The sequence below is a fragment of the Coturnix japonica genome, chromosome 1 (genome assembly GCF_001577835.2).
Source record: "Coturnix japonica isolate 7356 chromosome 1, Coturnix japonica 2.1, whole genome shotgun sequence".
Lineage (NCBI taxonomy): Eukaryota > Metazoa > Chordata > Aves > Galliformes > Phasianidae > Coturnix > Coturnix japonica.
Window position 1 is genome coordinate 30,392,526 of NC_029516.1, and position 17,024 is coordinate 30,409,549.

At 47.0% G+C, this 17,024-nt stretch overlaps 1 protein-coding gene across 3 annotated transcripts in view; it reads left to right on the forward strand.

Annotated features, from left to right (window-relative positions):
• The first annotated feature begins 2,828 nt into the window (after nucleotides 1-2,828).
• The window catches only part of SRGAP1 (SLIT-ROBO Rho GTPase activating protein 1), a 129,749-nt gene continuing 115,553 nt past the window's right edge, over nucleotides 2,829-17,024 (forward strand). The window contains exon 1 of one of the 3 annotated variants that reach the window (XM_015855433.2): nucleotides 2,829-3,462. In XM_015855433.2, coding sequence (XP_015710919.1) covers nucleotides 3,396-3,462 — 67 coding nt within the window. In that variant the 5' untranslated portion in view covers nucleotides 2,829-3,395. The remainder of the gene's footprint in view (nucleotides 3,463-17,024) is intronic. The other 2 variants (XM_015855441.2, XM_015855445.2) reach the window with 2 other exon arrangements.

Below are 17,024 nucleotides of genomic sequence, written 5' to 3' on the forward strand. Positions count from 1 at the left end.
GGACTGCTCTCTGTATAAACACATCTCTGCTTTATCATACATAATTCAGGATCTCCAGTTCCCTGATGGAGTACATTATCTAACTGCACACTGAGGTATGGTTCACAAACTCTGCTCCTGTACTGTACAGCTGCAGTGCCCAACTGCACTGCATTTTTTATACAGCTCTGCCTCTTCCAACAACATATGTGCTCTCAGTCGGCTTTATGCGAGTACATTTTAAATGTCCATAGCATCCCCCTATGACAAGACCTGAATATGCTCTATGTGCACTAATTTAGAGTTCACAGAATTACATCATGGATAACCAAGCATTTTGAAGCACCATCTATGGATACACATGTATCAAGACTGTTCCACACCTCTAGTGCTTGCTGCTCTTGAAATTGATGGGAAGTCTGCAGAGACCCTTTTGAGACAGAAGACAGGAATTTCTGTAATAATCTCTGTCCTGTAAGTCATCTCAAATGTGGTGTCGCAGAGCCAGGCAGGGTCTGTTCCTGTGCAATCACCCTCCTTGCCATGGGATTGCAGGCTGTGGAAATTAGTGCGGAATTGAGTCCGGAGACTTGAGCTGCCACGAACATCTTCAAAGAAGATTACCACCATGTAATAACGCACAATCCTTTGGCAATCCCTAAAGAAGAGCAGGGGGTGTGGGAGGGTGGAAATCAGATTTCTCAACCAGCTCAATCCTGGTAGTCCCGGAAGCCAACCCTAACTCAGGGATCCAGAGTATGCACAGCTCAAGCCATCTGCAAACACGAGTCTATCCCTAGCTAGGGAACCTGCCATGGACAGGCTGAAAGCACCAACAGAGGAAAGCAATCTCCAAAGGCAAACCATGGTTTCTGTGCCTTCACAGGCAATTACAGAGAAACAGGAATTCCCTCCCTGCTGCTCCACAGATAGCCACATCCTCTGCCTGCAGTATCTAGCACAGAAGGAAAAGGATGGTATAGACATGGAAATCCAGTCCCCATCTTGCACTGGGTAGTATTTCCCATCCTAGGCCTGGTTGCAAGAGGGATCTTTGTTGTTCAGCCTTCACAGAGGAGAAAGCAAGTAACTTCACATTCTTAATCCGTGCCACATTTTGGGTATGGTTTGTACACTCAGCTCCCAGACCAGAGAGATGGAGACTGGCCTGACCTAAGACAATGATCTGCAGAGCCTCGAGTCCAGAAACAGGGGACAGAGTGGCACTTAATGATCTGAAAAGGGTATGTACACTTACTACTAATATGTTGAAGACATGGTAGAGGTGTGGAAGTGATTAGCTGCAATGCTAAGGCAATGCTTTACTAAGATTTAAATACAAACACAGGCTAAAATGTCAGCATTAACACAGTATGTGTGCCATCTCCCTCCGAAGGCCAGATCCCCATAGCACTAGAGCTCAAATCAAGCCAGATTATTGTGTAGCTGGCTTAAGCCACTCCAGAGCAGACGATCCCACTGCTCACTCCAGTTTGTCCTGAAGGGTCAGGCCTGCCTGTCCAGGACAGGATCTACAGGTATTTTATTTCTCTGGGCACTACCACCACACAGGAGCCACCTTTGGAAACTCCTTGTCTGCAACTTTGCCTAAATGCTTCTGGCTATACCTGAAGTTGGCAGAGCACTCCACATCTCCATAACTCCATTGCCTGCTTTTAAACTCCTCAAGGCTGATCTCCCTGCAGCCCAAAGTCTGCATCTGTAACCCTGGAATTTCATGTTTCACTTTGACTCCAAGTATGACACCACACTCCTTGCCCATCAAATAGTAGCAATATCCATCATCCTTTGCTTTTTACTTCCCAACCCTTTTCAAGCAAAGGCTGAATTTCAGGGCAGCCAGGGGACAAGAAAAGGGTTTTACACCCTGAGCCACGTCTGACTCCTTCAGTGGGTGACACCCAGCTTGGAGTATGGGACCTACAAGCAGCACAGCTATTGGCTCTGCTAACTGCAGCGCTCAGCTCCTGGCATATACACCATCATCTCAGCATGCAGCACTGGCAGCTCACTCATCCTTCACAACCCAACAGGGCTAAGCCTGGTGCCAGCTCTGCAGGCAGAGTTGGAGGCTGACCCCACACTGCTGGGGTCACCCCAGAGAAAGAGCGTAGGGGCTGCACTCCCACCCACAACTCTTTCCGCCCTTCCGAACGGCCTTAAGCTCACAATGTTTGCAGGCAGGGCCGTGCACCTCTGCCCACTGGCCTGACGTCCATCCTCCCAGCAGGGCCTTGTTCCCCATGTGCCACGCACAGCACTTCAAGGGAGCACGATTTCGGGCGGCCTCCCACCCTGCTTTGTTTCCTTCCCACTCTTAGTGCCGTGACGGGCGGTGTCAGCCCTCGGGACGAGCCGCAGCGTTTGCACAATGCCGCCACGCCCCATGGCGGTGCCGCGGGCACGGGGCAGCCCTACAGCAAAGCGGCGGCGAAGCAGCGCGCTGCCCTGAGGGGGAACGCGGGGTCCCCAGCGGTCACCTCTCGCCCCGGCCCCTCCCTCCTTCCCCCCGCAGCTCAGCGGAGGCGGCGGTGAGAAGCTTTAACTTTCCCCGGCGGATCAAGGCCCCTCCGTCACCTCGCGGCCCCTCGCACGCCGCTCCCTAGACGGCACCCGGCCGCCATCTGCTCACCAGGGCCGGCCCCTTCCCTCCCTCCGCCCGCCGGGCCTTGCTGGGCCTCCCGCCTCGGGGCAGCGGGGCACGGCGGGGCTGGACGGCCCGGCTGCCAGCAGGGGGGACGGTGCGGGAGCAGAGCGAACCACCGAGGAGGCGGGACGGGAGAGCGACGGAGGGGAGGGGGAGAGAGGCGGGGAGAAGTTCATTCTCGGAGACACCTCTCGGGGCGCGGCAGGAGCCGCCCCGTGCCGGGGCTGGGCCGTGCGCTGGGCGCCGCTGTGCGGGGATAGCGGCGGCAGGGCGAGCGCCGGCTCCGAGTCCCCACCCAAGCGAACGCGGCGGCACTAAGCGCTGCTTCTGGCGGACCGACCGAGCACAGCCAGCAGGCAGCTCTCCTCACCACTCCCTCCCTCCCCTTCCCTTCCTTTTTCCTGGGTGCGCGAGGAGCGATAGGTAACAATGGTGGGGCGCAGCCTCCGGGCCCCCGCCCTCGCCTAGTGGGAGCGGTGCCCCCCGGCAGCCCCTCCAGCACCGCCCCGCCCTGCGGCGGCCCCGGGCCGCGGTGCGCCCTGCTGCTGCCGGCGGCGCTGCCGGAGGCGATGGTGCCCGCGCCGGGCTTGCTCTGAGCGCCGCCTACCCCCGATCCGCTGCCGCCCGTCGCTCGGGCTCGAGTGGAGCCGGGGCAGCTGGCGAGTCCGTCCGGAAAATAATAGCAATTAATAATTAATAATAATCGAAGCAGAGGAGAAGAGGGAGAAGCGGAAGAAGCGAGTGGATAATGTCAACCCCGAGCAGATTCAAAAAGGACAAAGAGATTATAGCGGAGTATGAAAGTCAAGTGAAAGGTAAGCGGCGCGGCTCCCGGCCTCGGGGCTCGGCCTGCGGAGCTTGGCCCGGCCCGGTGCCTGTTGCCCGAACTTCGTGGGGCGGCGGAGCACCTTCCCCGGTACCGCTGGGGGAAGGCAGAACGCCTCCGAGAGCGGTACCGAGGCGAGAGACAATGGTGAGCCGGTGTCCCTTCCCCAGGCTGCCCCCACCCAGCCCTGGGGATTGTGGCTCAGAATGAACCATCGCCGGGTATTGAATGAGCCTGTCCAGCCATCCCAGGAAGTGTTGCAGCCTCGCACCGCCGGGCTGCGTCGCATGCGGGCGTTGTGCCGGAGTAGTGCCGGCTCAGCTCCGGCTCCGGCTCTCCTGTTCTTTGCGCGGCGTTTCCCCGCTGCAGAGGACGAGAAAGTAGCGGGTGGCGGCTCCTCGGGGCTTTTCTTCCCGGTACTGTCTTACATAAGGCACGAACGGCAATAAATTCGTACTTCGGGGATGGGTGTGAACCTGAGACGCAGCACCCACAAGGCTGCGTTCCGCCTGGGCTCCGGTTGTACAGGGTGTGCGATATGCGGGGACGGAACGAGCCCCACGCAGCGCCCGGGGCTGCGGGCCTTCAATGGGCGGGAGGAGCCCGTCCGCTGCTCCGAGCTCTGTGGGTTTCCTGTAGCCCCGCGGTCGTTTTTCTCCTCTTATCTCGAAGAACCGATCTTGCAGGATCAAATGATTCCTGCGGTTTTGTTGTTTTACCTGAAAGTGGTAGGTTTTTTTTTTCATTATTCTTTCCAAGCGTAACTTTGTGTGTGTGTGAATACCTGTCAGCTATGAAAGGCTTTTTGGGTCCGGGGTGAGACTTAGGCTTAAAATAAAGAGAACTGCCGGACAGAGGGGCGGTGGGCAGCCTGGGGTTGCTGAGCTGGCTGGCACGCTGTAGCTTGGGTGCCTGCTGGGAAGGGCTGAGGCAGATGAGCCTCTGGAGATGGATCGGGCTTGTCCTGCTCACTGAGCAGGAAAAACGCTCGTGATCCAAACCCTTCTGCAGGGCGTGCGGGCTGCTCTTTGCCTCCTTCTAATATGATTGTCACGGGCTCACGGTGTTTGTTATTATGGCTGGTTGCTCTGTAAGCCATTCTTTTCTTCTAAATAAAAATACTCTTCCCTCCAGCTAAGTGCATTGGCTCATTTCATGAACAACAAAGACTCAGGCAGCAAGCACCTCTGATAACCATTGCCTCCTTCAGTGTTATGGTCCCCCATCCTAATTGCAAAGGGAAATGGCATTTGTAAACATAGCTTGGGAGGAATTCTGACTTGCTTTGCTCCTCTGTGGGGGTCCGTACAGTCTGGTTCTGACCATCCAACTTAGATTATTGGTGAGCAGCTGTTTGGTAAGATGTGCTGGGCTGGAAATTGTAGCCAGAGCTGCTCTGTCTTCCAGCTGTATCACTACAATGCTCTTTCATGTCACAAGAACTCTTTGTATTAAGGGATAATTCTGCTTGATGTTAGCACAGTGATAACACATCAAAGTCGTGATGCCATTGTGTGATACTCTGAGAATCTTTTTGATATTGGGAAGCCAGGGGCTAAGGAATCAGTCCTAATTAGCCAGCTAGGTGACTTGAAGAGACTGTAAATGCAGGGAACCTAGGTCCCTGCATGCTGCCAGGCTTTCATGCATGAGGATAGGAGAAAGGGTGTGGCCAGAAAGCTTTTGCTGTTTGTGGGGTGCACCTTGGCTAGTGGTGTTCTTCAAGAAGCTTATTTTCTCATTACTGCTTCGTACTAGAGGAGTTACAGATGTTAATTGTTCTGCCTAGTCCCTGGGTGGTGTAAACTGGCCTCCTCGGGTAGCTTAGGCACTCCTCTAGCAGTACCAGTAGGTTGGCTGTTGATTTAATGGATGATATCCATCCTGGGGTTCTGAAAGAGATGGCTGATATTGCTGAGCTGCTCTCCATCACATGTAAAAAATGATGTCTGTCTGAAGGCCCCGGTGACTGGAAAAAGGGAAACGTTACTTCCGTTTTTAAGAAAGGGAGAAAGGAAGACCCAAGGAACAACAGGCTGGTGAGCTGCACCTCTGTGCTTGGGAAGATCATGGAGTAGATGGTCCTAAAAGCTTTGTTAGGGCACATACGAGACAGAGAGGTGATTCAAGACAGCCAGCATGGCCTCACCAAGGGCAGATCTTGCCTGACCGATCTGGTGGTCGTATAGGATGGAGTGATGGCTTTGGTGGATGGGGGAAGGGTGATGGATGTCGTCTGCCTGGACCTCTGCAAAGCCTTTGGCATGTTCCCTCACTACATCCTTCTCTCTAAATTGGAGGGGTGTGGATTTGAAGGATGGACTGTTCAGTGGATTAAAAATTGGCTGGCTCGATACAGCCAAAGTGTTGTGATTAATGGTTTTGTATCAGGGTGGAGGCTGGTCACAAGCGGTGTCCCTCAGGGCTTGGTCTTGGGTCTGATACTCTTCAACATCTTTATCAATGACATAGACATTGGCAACAAGTGCACCCTCAGCAAGTTTGCAGATGACACCAAGCTGAGCCGTGCAGTCAATACATTGGAAGGAAGGGAAGCCATCCAGAGGGACCTGGACAGGCTGGAGAAGTGGGCCCATGAAAACCTAATGACATTCACTAAGGCCAAGTGCGGGGTGCTGCACTTGGGTCAGGGCAATCCCATGTATTTATACAAACTGGGGGAAGATCTCCTTGAGAGCAGCCTTGCAGAGAAGGACGTGGGGGTTCTGGTGGATGAGAAGCTGGACATGATCCAGCAGTGTGCACTTGCAGCCCAGAAGGCCAACTGTGTTCTGGGCTGCATTAAAAAAAGGGGTGGACAGCAGGGAGAGGGAGGTGATTGTCCCCCTCTACTCAGCTCTTGTGAGGCCCCATCTGGAGTACTGCGTCCAGGCCTGGGGCCCACAGCACTGGAAGGACGTGGAGCTCTTGGAACAAGTCGAGATGAGGGCTGGGGCACCTCTCCTATGAGGAAAGGTTGAGGGAATTGGGCTTGTTTAGCTTAGAGAAGAGAAGGATCTGGGGAGACCTTATTGTAGCCTTCCAATATTTGAAGTGTGCATATAAACAGGACAGGAAATGGCTGTTTATGAGGGCGGATAGTTATAGGACAAGGGGGAATGGTTTTAAACTGAGACAGGGGAGGTTTAGGTTAGATCTTAGGAGGAAATTTTTCACGTGGAGGGTGAATTTGTAAAGACAGAGAGGCAGATGGGAAGTACTGCTTGGTTCTGAAACTCCTTACTATGTGAAAGTGAGCTGTCTTGAGATACTTCTCTTTCAGTCTGAACTTGTTGCTTCATAGTCTTGTTGAAGCACCTACTTCTCAGCGGTGTTCCACTTCTTAAGCAAAGGCTTTGGAGGAAGCATCAAGAGCTTCTTTTTTTCAAGAATATTTTGACAGTTTGGAGGAATGACTTAAATTATTTCTGAAGTGGCTTGGGCTGTGTGCAGCCTGTATTGGATTACCGAGTAAAATAGCTTCTTAGAATATCTCTGATCATCTAGACTGTCAATTGCATGTGATTTTTTTCTAAGGAAAGTGGTAATTTTATAGGGCTTCTGAAGTTCTTGGAAGCACATTTCTTCCCAGTCATGAAGCTGAATGGAGGTAGGGAGTGGTGGTAGGCCTAGAGCTAGGGAGGAAAGGGACCTATTTAACAAGGCAATGGACTGGTGTTATAGTTTGGAATATTACCCTTCTGATATGTGACCCTTCTTAGATTTATTCACAGCATATCTTAGTTCAAAGCTATTCCTTGACTCAATGATCTGCATTAGCCTTCTGTTATACTATATTATGCTATCTTTTGTATTCTGTGGACCAACCTGGTGCGGCTAATAATGTCAAATATTATATATTAGTAAACTTAACAAGCAATCTGTGGCAGTGAAGAAATACAAGAGTGTCTACTGAGGTCTTTGTGAGTGTCTCAGGTATGGAAAGTGGTGAGCTAGGGAGATCTTGAATACCTGGTTCACTGCAGAATTGTGTTCCTCCAAAGAAGAAATGTATGGTAGCAGAGGGGATTGGAGCTGCTCCTCAGGAGCTTACAGGTGATTCAAATGTTAAACTGGCATGTTTATTTTTTTAAGACTTAGAACTGGCTACCAGAGAAATGTTTTTTTCCTCCACTACTTCCTACTGGGATCTTATCGTCTACAGGATAGAAATCTCAGTTCTTTGGGTAAACATCAGTGAGTCTATAGTTGGATATGCAGCTGAAAGAGATACCTGCAGGTTTAAGAAGTTGAGTCACAAACTGAACAGGCTTTGTCATCTGTGTATTTGGTACTTCTGGCTTTCTCATAGATGTTTTGGAATACAATCCAAAGAACTTGTATTAGTTCAGTGCTGTGCAGCAAATCGTTTGGGTGGTGTGTAACCCTGAATAGAGCCTCCTTCCCAAAGGTCATGAAGGAATGATTTCAGATATTTAGATCTCTTAGTTTTTCTTTCTAGTAGTTAAGGAACAAATTATTATTATTTTGTACCTTTTTGGAAAACATGACCAATGATCAGGAAGATAGATACACTTATTTTTTTCCTGGTTTGACTACACGCTGCAGCTTCTGTTCCCCAGTCCTGCAGTGAAACTACATTTACTGTTTCAATTGAATTTAAAGGTGAATGAAATGCTGTAGCACACATGACAGGACAAGCAATGAGTGGGTTGTCTGACCAGTATTTCTTTCTGGAAAAAATGTTTATCACGTCTGACCAGTATTTCTTTCTGGAAAAATGTTGATCATAACATATACTTAATGTGTAAGATTTGTCTGTACCTGCACTTCTTTTTCCATTATTCTAAGAAAGGTTTAACTTGTTTCTGCATCTGTAGCAGTTTGGATGCTTCTTTAGGGTTTTTTTTCCTTTGCAGATGTACTTTCTGTGCAGTTGCACTATTGCAGAATAAGGTTCTAAATCATGCTAAGGTTCATTTAATTTCCTGCCATTATCTTTTATTGGTCACTTTTTTATGAACTGAAGTACCGGTTGATAATAAAATTAAACTTATAGCTTTGAAATGGCTGTGGTAAGACGCAATGGGGTCCAGATTTCATCTTATTCTCTGCCTCAAACTTCTCTTGGGCTGGCTCTTGCCTTTTATTAAAACTGTTTTCCCTGTCAGTCAGAGCTGATGGATGGTAGTATTGGAAGGAAGCAGGTCAGTGCTGCTGTGGCTCCAGAAGTCCCTTGCTGACCATGATACAGCCTATTGGAAATCACTGACCGTGGCCTGACAGTGTGTCATGTCTGATCTCCGCTTTGGACAGGGCTGGACATCAGGGAGAGCACAGATGGATCTGGACAGGTTGTCAGTGTGTGTGTGTGCTCTTGTGGTGGTACTTTTCAGATCCTCTTCAAGCTGCTGTGACATCTTGCTGGTGCAGTACTCCACACATAACCTTTCTGATCTCTGTAGTGGAAATTAGTGCTACCTTAGCTTTTATTAATCCTTATCAAAGTCTAATCTGCTCTTACTGCTTGGCTTTCACAGGGCAAAAAAGGCTTAGGAGTTGTGTTTGGGGTTGCTTTCATTCACAGGCAGTTTGTATTGCTCTCTTTGCTCCCCATGTGCCGCTCCCTCTGCTTTTTGGAGATTTCATTCTTGTGGCAGCATTTTCCCTGTGACTTGCTCCTTCTGCTCTGCCAGCTTCTGAGCTGATGACCTTTCTGAGACTTTTCTGGGACCTGCTGTGAGCCTCCCATGCAAGGCCACTGGGCCTGGCTCCTTGCCTTGCAGTCCATGAGCTGCAGGTGGCCCATGGCCTGGCATTCCTCACACTTTTTGCTTGTCCCACTGCCTGTCTCTCAGGTAACTTGAAGGGTGAGAGGTGGTGGGGCTGCATGTGCATCAGGAGGAGGAGAAATGCCAATACCAGAGGCAGTGGTTGGAGGCAAGAGGGCTGACAAAACTACTTTGTGCTAGCATAGATCTGCAGGACTGTGCAGTGAGTGCGACTATTGTGAGCATGGGGCTGTGTTCCTGGCAAGAGGCTGAGCTGAGCTTTCTGCACAGGAAGGTTGCTTGCTGCATGTCTTTTACATTACCAAGGCTATGTCGGGGACCAGAACCAGAGAAGTTTGTTATCACTGCTGTTTTTCCTTTGTTTCCAGGATTTAAACAACTGTAGGTTGCTGTAGCAGTTTGTGTGATGGTTTGCTCCTGTGGGAGTACTCCAAGGCAAACAATTCACTTTGATCTGTTGTAATGGGAACAGTAATCCTGAGATACCGCTTCCTCAAGAATCTGCTGTGTTCTGCTGCCTGTGGGACATGCAAGTATGTCACAATTCAGTTGTGGCCAGCAGGCAGGCTGAAGGTGATCTGTTACGTTTTACCTATGCTCTGCCCAGTGATTCAGAGCAAAATGTTCGTACCCCAGAGCTGTTTGCTGTTGCCTACAGCTCAGTAACCAAAAAAGGAAAATCTCTTCAGTGCTCCCTTCCCTCTCCTCTCTCTGTTCATGTGACTTTTTCTCAAGTATATGTTGTATGAATTTCAGGGTGCAGTTTTCAATCTCACGTCGTACAACCTACTGAAAACCTTGATTTTTACCTTATGAGAAGAATTAGGTGTCCAATAAATCTTGAGGTGGCGATGCTGTCTTTTTGTGGAAAGCATGATAATGTTGTGCAGACAACCTGAGCCAAATCTAATGCTCTGTTTTGAGTATGGACCTGGCCTTGGTTTAGCTCTCTGCTTGTCCTTGAGAATGGACGTTGTAACCAACAGTTTGCCTTCAATAGAATGGAAAAAAAGCCACTTGGTTTAGTTCACAATCGGCATAATCAAATCATCCCAGCTGTAGGTGTGCGTTATTGATACAGACATTGCAGGTAGGAAAAGAAGGTGCCCTTTGTGGTCTCTCACTTGAAACATTTGGGCAGAAAAAGGACCCAGCCTCCTATGTCAGACAGAAATCTCGAGGAAATGAGCATTAGCAAAGCAAAAATGCTCTCAGAAGGTGCTGTGGAGGAAATGTGTGCTTTATGACCTGACTGTAACACTCATGTCTGCGGAATGGGTTCTGGATGACCTGTATCATTAATTTCTAACTCTGTACAGTGCAGGACAGCGCAGCTGACCTGATTTTAATGAATACTCTGTGCAGGCATATGGATCTGTGTTTCCCTTGATCATAGTGTTCATGGTTAGGTGGGGCTGAGGGTTGCTTTTAAATCAGAGCGCTGAAAAGGGGGAGGGGGGGAAATCACTTTTTTTCTCTTTTTTTTTTTTTTTTTTTTTTTTTAGGAGAAATTCCAGTAGAATTTGCTTAGAAGTGCAATCATGCATTCATCAATTGAACTATCCCTGTTAACTTTGACGTGTTACTTATTATTGAGTGATAACACAAATGGAGACTCCTGAGCCTTCTTATTACGGGTGTAAATGAAGGGAGCTTTTTAAATTGTGAAATAGAAGTAAATTCCAAAAATTATAAGAAAATACAAAATTATATAATGAATACTGTAAAAGTTATAGAGAAATACTGCATCTGTAATGTACCATTTCTTGTTAACCATACTGAGAATGAGAAGCAAGTACAGCTGACTTACTGAATGATGACTTCCAGGAAGTAATGACTGCAACCCTTGACATAATTGGCTGCTGTGGGAAACAGAAATGACTCCTGCACATTCATGTAAGCGGACTGTCCAGGCTGCTTAACTGACTCAGGGCTTACTCATCTGAGTTGCTCCGAGTGTAGGATCTACCAGCAGTTCACTGGTGCTGTGTTCTGTCAGAAGTCTTCAAGGTGCTGCTTGGACTCATCACAAATAGATTAGCGCTCGCTTTTTGCTTTGCTCTATCTGTGTGTTAGACTAAATAAGGAGATGTGCTGATTCACTTTCCACTGTCCGTACTTTCATATGGTAAAAGATCATTCTCTTGTGTGTTATCCAGTTCTGAAGTATCTGCTTCCTGAAAAGCAGAGGAGTCTGTTTACAGAGTACAACAGAAGTCTAATAACATTCAGTGATAGCTCTTGTATGACTCTGTTCTTATAACAACCTGTCTTCTTTCAAGCCTTGCTGCTCTCAGCTTTTCCCCTCTGCTTCTTTTTAAGTGTAGAGAGGATAAACAATCCTAAGTGCTAGGTCAGAGACAAGATTTAAAAGGAATAAAAAAAAGGTGTTCATTCAGTACCAAGATAAGCAGGCATCTGAACTGAAACTAACTCAGCAATTACTGAAAGTAGTAGAGTAAATGAACAGTTATCACTATTATATTCTATTTATTATTATTATGGAACAAGGAGACTTACTGCTGTTTTCTTCCAGGTTCCAAACACCTTTAGATTTGTATTGTTAACTTTAACTAATTGCGTGGTGCATCCAGTTATTCTTGTCCTTGCTTCTTAGATGCACTTGTCTGCTCTGTATTGCAAGCAGGTAGTGGTGTGTTTAAGAAGTTTATTTTTTTTCCTAATCTATGATGGCATTGCTTCCCAACAGACTACTTGAGGTTAAGAACCAGTGTAATAGGATTATATGTATTATGTGCCCTCTTAAGGCTGCTGTTGTGTATTGGTGCCTTCCTAATTTCCAAATAACAATGGATAAAATTAGTGAGATTTGTAATGTCATGACAGAAAATAGAACAAAAGTATCGATCTCAGGTTATCTCTCCTCAAAGCCACAGTGAAATGTGGAATAGGAGCAGATGCACTGTGCAAATCTATGGGGAGCCCAGTGTGGATAGTGAGGCCCATCAGTGCTGCTCCCCTAGAGCTGCTCTGTGGAGCCTTCAGCCAACACACACCCTGCCTCAGTTCTTCCCTGGGCAGCCTGCTGCGAGCAGTCTGTGCGCATCAGCAGCTCAGCTCATCGGATTACAGTGACTCTGTTGTAATCCTTTAATTGCCAGCCACTTCTGGTGCCATGATGTTGAGGTATGGGTCAGACGCTGTGCTGCTTGTACAACGCTGCTGTTGCTCTCTTTAACTTTACCTGGAGAAAGGTGGAATCCCCGTGCAGCCTAGATCGTATGGCTTAACTGAGAAACAGCCAAGAGTATCTTGAACCGCCCTGTTCCATATACCTGACTGAAGTTACTGAGTGGTCCTTTAAGTGAAATCCAAATAGTCATCTGTCTATCAACAAACTGTTAACACCTAAAACTGTGTATCACAGAATGATTTGGGTTGGAAGGGACCTTAAAGCTCACCCAGTTCCAACCCCTGCTGTGGACATGGAAGGACACCTCCTGCTTTGCCAGGTTGCCCAAAGCCCTGCCCAACCTGGCCTTGATCTCCCGCAGGGATGGGGCTTCCACAGCTTCTGTAGGCAGCCTGTGCCAGTCCCTCACTGTCCTCTGAGTAAAGAATTTCTACCTTTTATCAGATCTAAACCAACTCTCTCAGTTTAAAGCCATTACCCCTTGTCCTACCACTTCACTCTCTAACAAAATGTCCCTCTCTAGATTTAATGCAGGTTTCCTTTGGATACTGGTGGGCTGCTTGAAGTCTCCCTAGAAATAATAAAATGCTCGTGTTTCTGTTGAGCCTGGTCGTACACAGTTACAGAAAACTGAACCATGTTTTTGTTATGAGACTAAAAAAATGGTTTAAAAAAAATCTGGTCCAGTTGATGCATATCGCAGTAAGCCGCAGTGAGGCGTGGAGCACCTCAAGGCTAGTTAAAGAATGTAGGTAACTGGGAAGTGAAGAACAAATAGCTAACACACGTAACATTTGCCTGTCAGCTTTTGCCTCTATCTCAGAGTATCCCTGGGAAACCTTTCTGGACAGACAATGGTAATGCTTTATAACACTGAGCAAAGAAACCCTCTTTCACGTCAAGAGGGAGGAAGGATTGAAAATAAGAACCGAGGGGTAATTCCTCCAGCCTGTCCCACCCTGGCTGGCGATGCAGCAGATTACTGAGGAGAACGGAAGGGAAGGCAATGGGACAGGTCAAGGAGATGCAGGCAGGCAGCCGGCCAGCTCAGTAGAGCTCTGTGCTGCTTCCTGACGGCTACAGGATGGCTGCTGTGTAACTAGGGAGGTCTTGGCTCAGGTTGGAGGGAGCAGACTTTCAGGCTACCGCAGCAGTTTTCACACTCTTCCATATGGGCTTTGAGAGGCATAGGGTGGAAAGTATCCTGTGGGATTAAATCAATAAAAGAATTTTTAAACTTTTAAAAGTGTTTGTGCTTTAGTTACCATGGTTAGTTTTCCCCTTTAGCTGCTGTCTCACTACAGAGGTGTCTGTGGGTATGTGTATGTGACCATGTATACAGGCCTATGTGTTTGTTCTGCGCACTGTTATAATTTGAAGCACAGCGCCTCTCTAGGGTAGCTCCCCTTATTTATAGACCAGAAGCTGCTTTGCCTCCAGCTGGCAGAGGGAAGAGATAATGCTGGCCCCATCCTGATGTAATCTGAGTTGCTACCAGCGATGACCTGGAACGTTAAAGTTTCTTTTGCTGAGCCATGTGGAAATCTATATGATACTGTGATGTTAGGAGCCTGATCAGTGCATCCTTCCTGGTGATCAGAGCATTCACATACAGAGTCTGCCCTCGTATCTTACTGCCGTTATCTTAGTCAGTGTTGAGCCTTGAGTCTCATATCTCCCATCTTGCAAGTGACTGCTCCAAGAATGAGGTAACGGAGTATTTAGGGACAAATCTCCTCCTCTTTTTGTGTTTGGGGAAGCTGTTCTGCTTTTCCCCAGCCTTAATGAATATTTAATTATTTACAGGGTGAACGCGAATCCATTGCCTGGTGGTTAAAGCACTCACCGAAGAGATGGGTTTCACTGTGTATTCCAGCAAGTGTGCATTTCTCTTCTAATTTTTTAAAGGGATGAAAAAGGTGAAAGGGGGAACAGCTATAAAAGAGATGTTTGCTGCCTCTCTGAAGTGAGAATACTCATATTATTAATCTGGAAGGGGGAAGTATTCAGAGTATACCTTGTTCTTTTGTTGCACACTGGTACTGTATACAAAAAACAAAACCAAAGCCCAGCCCTTTCCTTTGTATTGATTTTTATTTTAATGCCTTGCAGGTGTGTAAAGCAATCACTGGGTTAGTGACAAGCTGAATGGTCATAGAGCCGTTAATACAGTTGTAAGAAATGCAGTTAAATAGCTGCAAGAAGAAGAAAACTGAACGCCTCTTTATTGGTCATGACGGTTGATCAGGTTATTTCCTTTGCACTGTTATGTGGGACAGCAGGCAGACAGCACCTCAGGCAGCCAGAGCACCTAAAGTCGTTGGGCTTTATGTGGGTATATTAAAATGCCAGTTCTTTACTTCTGGTACTTCAGCTGCCTGTGATGAAGTCAGGTTGTTTGAACAGCTGTGTGCAAAGCACTGTAACTCAGAATCAGCCAAGGAGATGGAAATGTCCACATTCTTTTTTATACTTCATTTTGGAAGGGAGTTTAGGGCAACCCTTTGGGTATGTTTCTGAATTTGTGCACTGGAATATATTGTGTTGTATTTAGATCTGTCTTGCGTGCCACCAAGTTTCCAAGTAATTTATAGAGTTACTCATTTGATTACTTCTTTTTCTTTTTTCCTCCAGTTGTAATTGAATGTTGTATTAAATGAGGAGGTGATGCATCCTGAATCAGTAACAGCTCCTACAGGATAAGGATTTTGCTTACAAGCAAAAGAAGAACAAGACAAGAAGAAGATAAATGGCTGTCCTGCCATTGAGAGGGCAGTGGGGGCACAAGGAGCTGGGACCAGAACCAGGACAGCTGACCCAAATTGTCCAGAAGTATATTATGTACTATATGATACCATGCAAAAAAACCTGAAAATGGTGGGGAGCCAGCTGGGGGAGCAGCCACTGATCAGGGAGTAGCGGGGCATTGGTCAGTGGGTGATATACAATTGTTTGTGCATCACTTGTTTCCTGAATGTATATGTATATATCATTATCATTACTATTATCTTAGTAATGGTTTTTCTTTCAGCCTATGAGTTCTGCCTTGTTTTCCCACTCTTTCCCATCCTGCTGGTGGGGACCATGTGAGATAATGTGTGAGTATGGTGCTTAGCTACCTATTGGGATAAACAACAGCACCTTTGTGAGTTATATTTTGCAGTCATAGCTGGAAATGGCAGTTATGGCCAACATCTGGTAAAGAGTCAGGCCCTGTTTACTTGAGCTTGGAGTTTTTTAGCTGGTGGCCTGGGCACTGCTGGAGCTGTGCCCCAACTGATGGACGGTATAGATATGTATAGACATCTCTACTCTCTGTAATAAGCCTTGCTTACAGGATAAGCTTGAGACCTGCTTCTCTAGTGTTTCAGTCAGTTAAAGCATTAGGCTTTGTAGTTCATTCAGTGCTGTGAATAGTTGCTAACAACTGAAGGGCTAGAGGAGTGAATGAAGTGGTACAGCTTTTCTAAGCAGTATAGTAGCTGCCGTGTGTGTCCTGTTACGCACAGCCTTGTTTACTTTACATGCATGAATCTGTTGACCTCACCAGGGCTCTTAACCTTCCCAGAGCCACTAATCTCCATAAATGTCTACAGGATTGGGCTTAATTTTGGCATGGAAATATGCAAAACAAATGAATCAAACTGTGAGTCATCACTTCATACAGCCAAAAGTTCTGACCTAGTCAGAAGTCCTGTGCCCACGTGCCAGCCTGGTGCTTGCGTGAGAGCTGGTGGGCTCTGTCCGTGCTTTGGGAATCCTGATTTCGTGGGACTAGCAGTGGACTGCAACAAAGGAAGCATACTGAAATAGGTATGCTGAAGCAAAGCAAGAACTGTCAAGCATTGAAGGTGTGGCTCACAAGACAGAATTAATTTAGGCTGCTGGAGGGATTTTACACGTGCTACGGAATGTTTCAATAGCATACAGGATGCCTTTTGAAAACTGCAGTGGGGACTTCTTAAATTTGCAGAATGTTGTTCTCCTTTTTGTATGTCTAGCTCAACCAAAGTATGGTGTACTAAGGTCACCTTTAGAACTTACTGCAGGCAACGAATTGTTAAGCTAATTCAGATAAGTGATTTGAACGTTGCTTTAGTTCCTGTGCTGTAAAATGCAAAAGCACAAATGTGGTAACTACAAGGTACTTTTTGATATTTTAATCTTTTAAACCTTTGAAATGTTGGTGTGCTTGAAAGGACTTCTAAATCCTTTGGATACTCTGTGCTGCCTCATATTGTGTTCAGAATCATAGCAGATAAAGGAAGAGTGATCAGAAAGCTTAGTGTAGCCAGAGCGTCATGACCTGTTATGTAAAACAACATTTGGCAGGGCCTTCCCAGCTGCTGTAAATGAAAGCTAACAGTATTTTATTGGCTGCTTCCACTGCCTTTATTGCATAACCTGAATATTTATGACCCTATTAATATGTTTAGCTGTGAAATTCCAATATTGATGGAATAAAGGTTCTGTGGAAGAGTGAATGAGCAGAATGATATTTGCATCATGAGCAATAGATGTGTAAATATTAAAAAGCTTTGTGCTCATATCTGAAAAAAGGCTGCTGAATTGCTGTACAGATGTTACATGCTATTTCCCTAAACATTTTCACAGGGAAAGCACTTTGGTGATGGGATAGTGTTG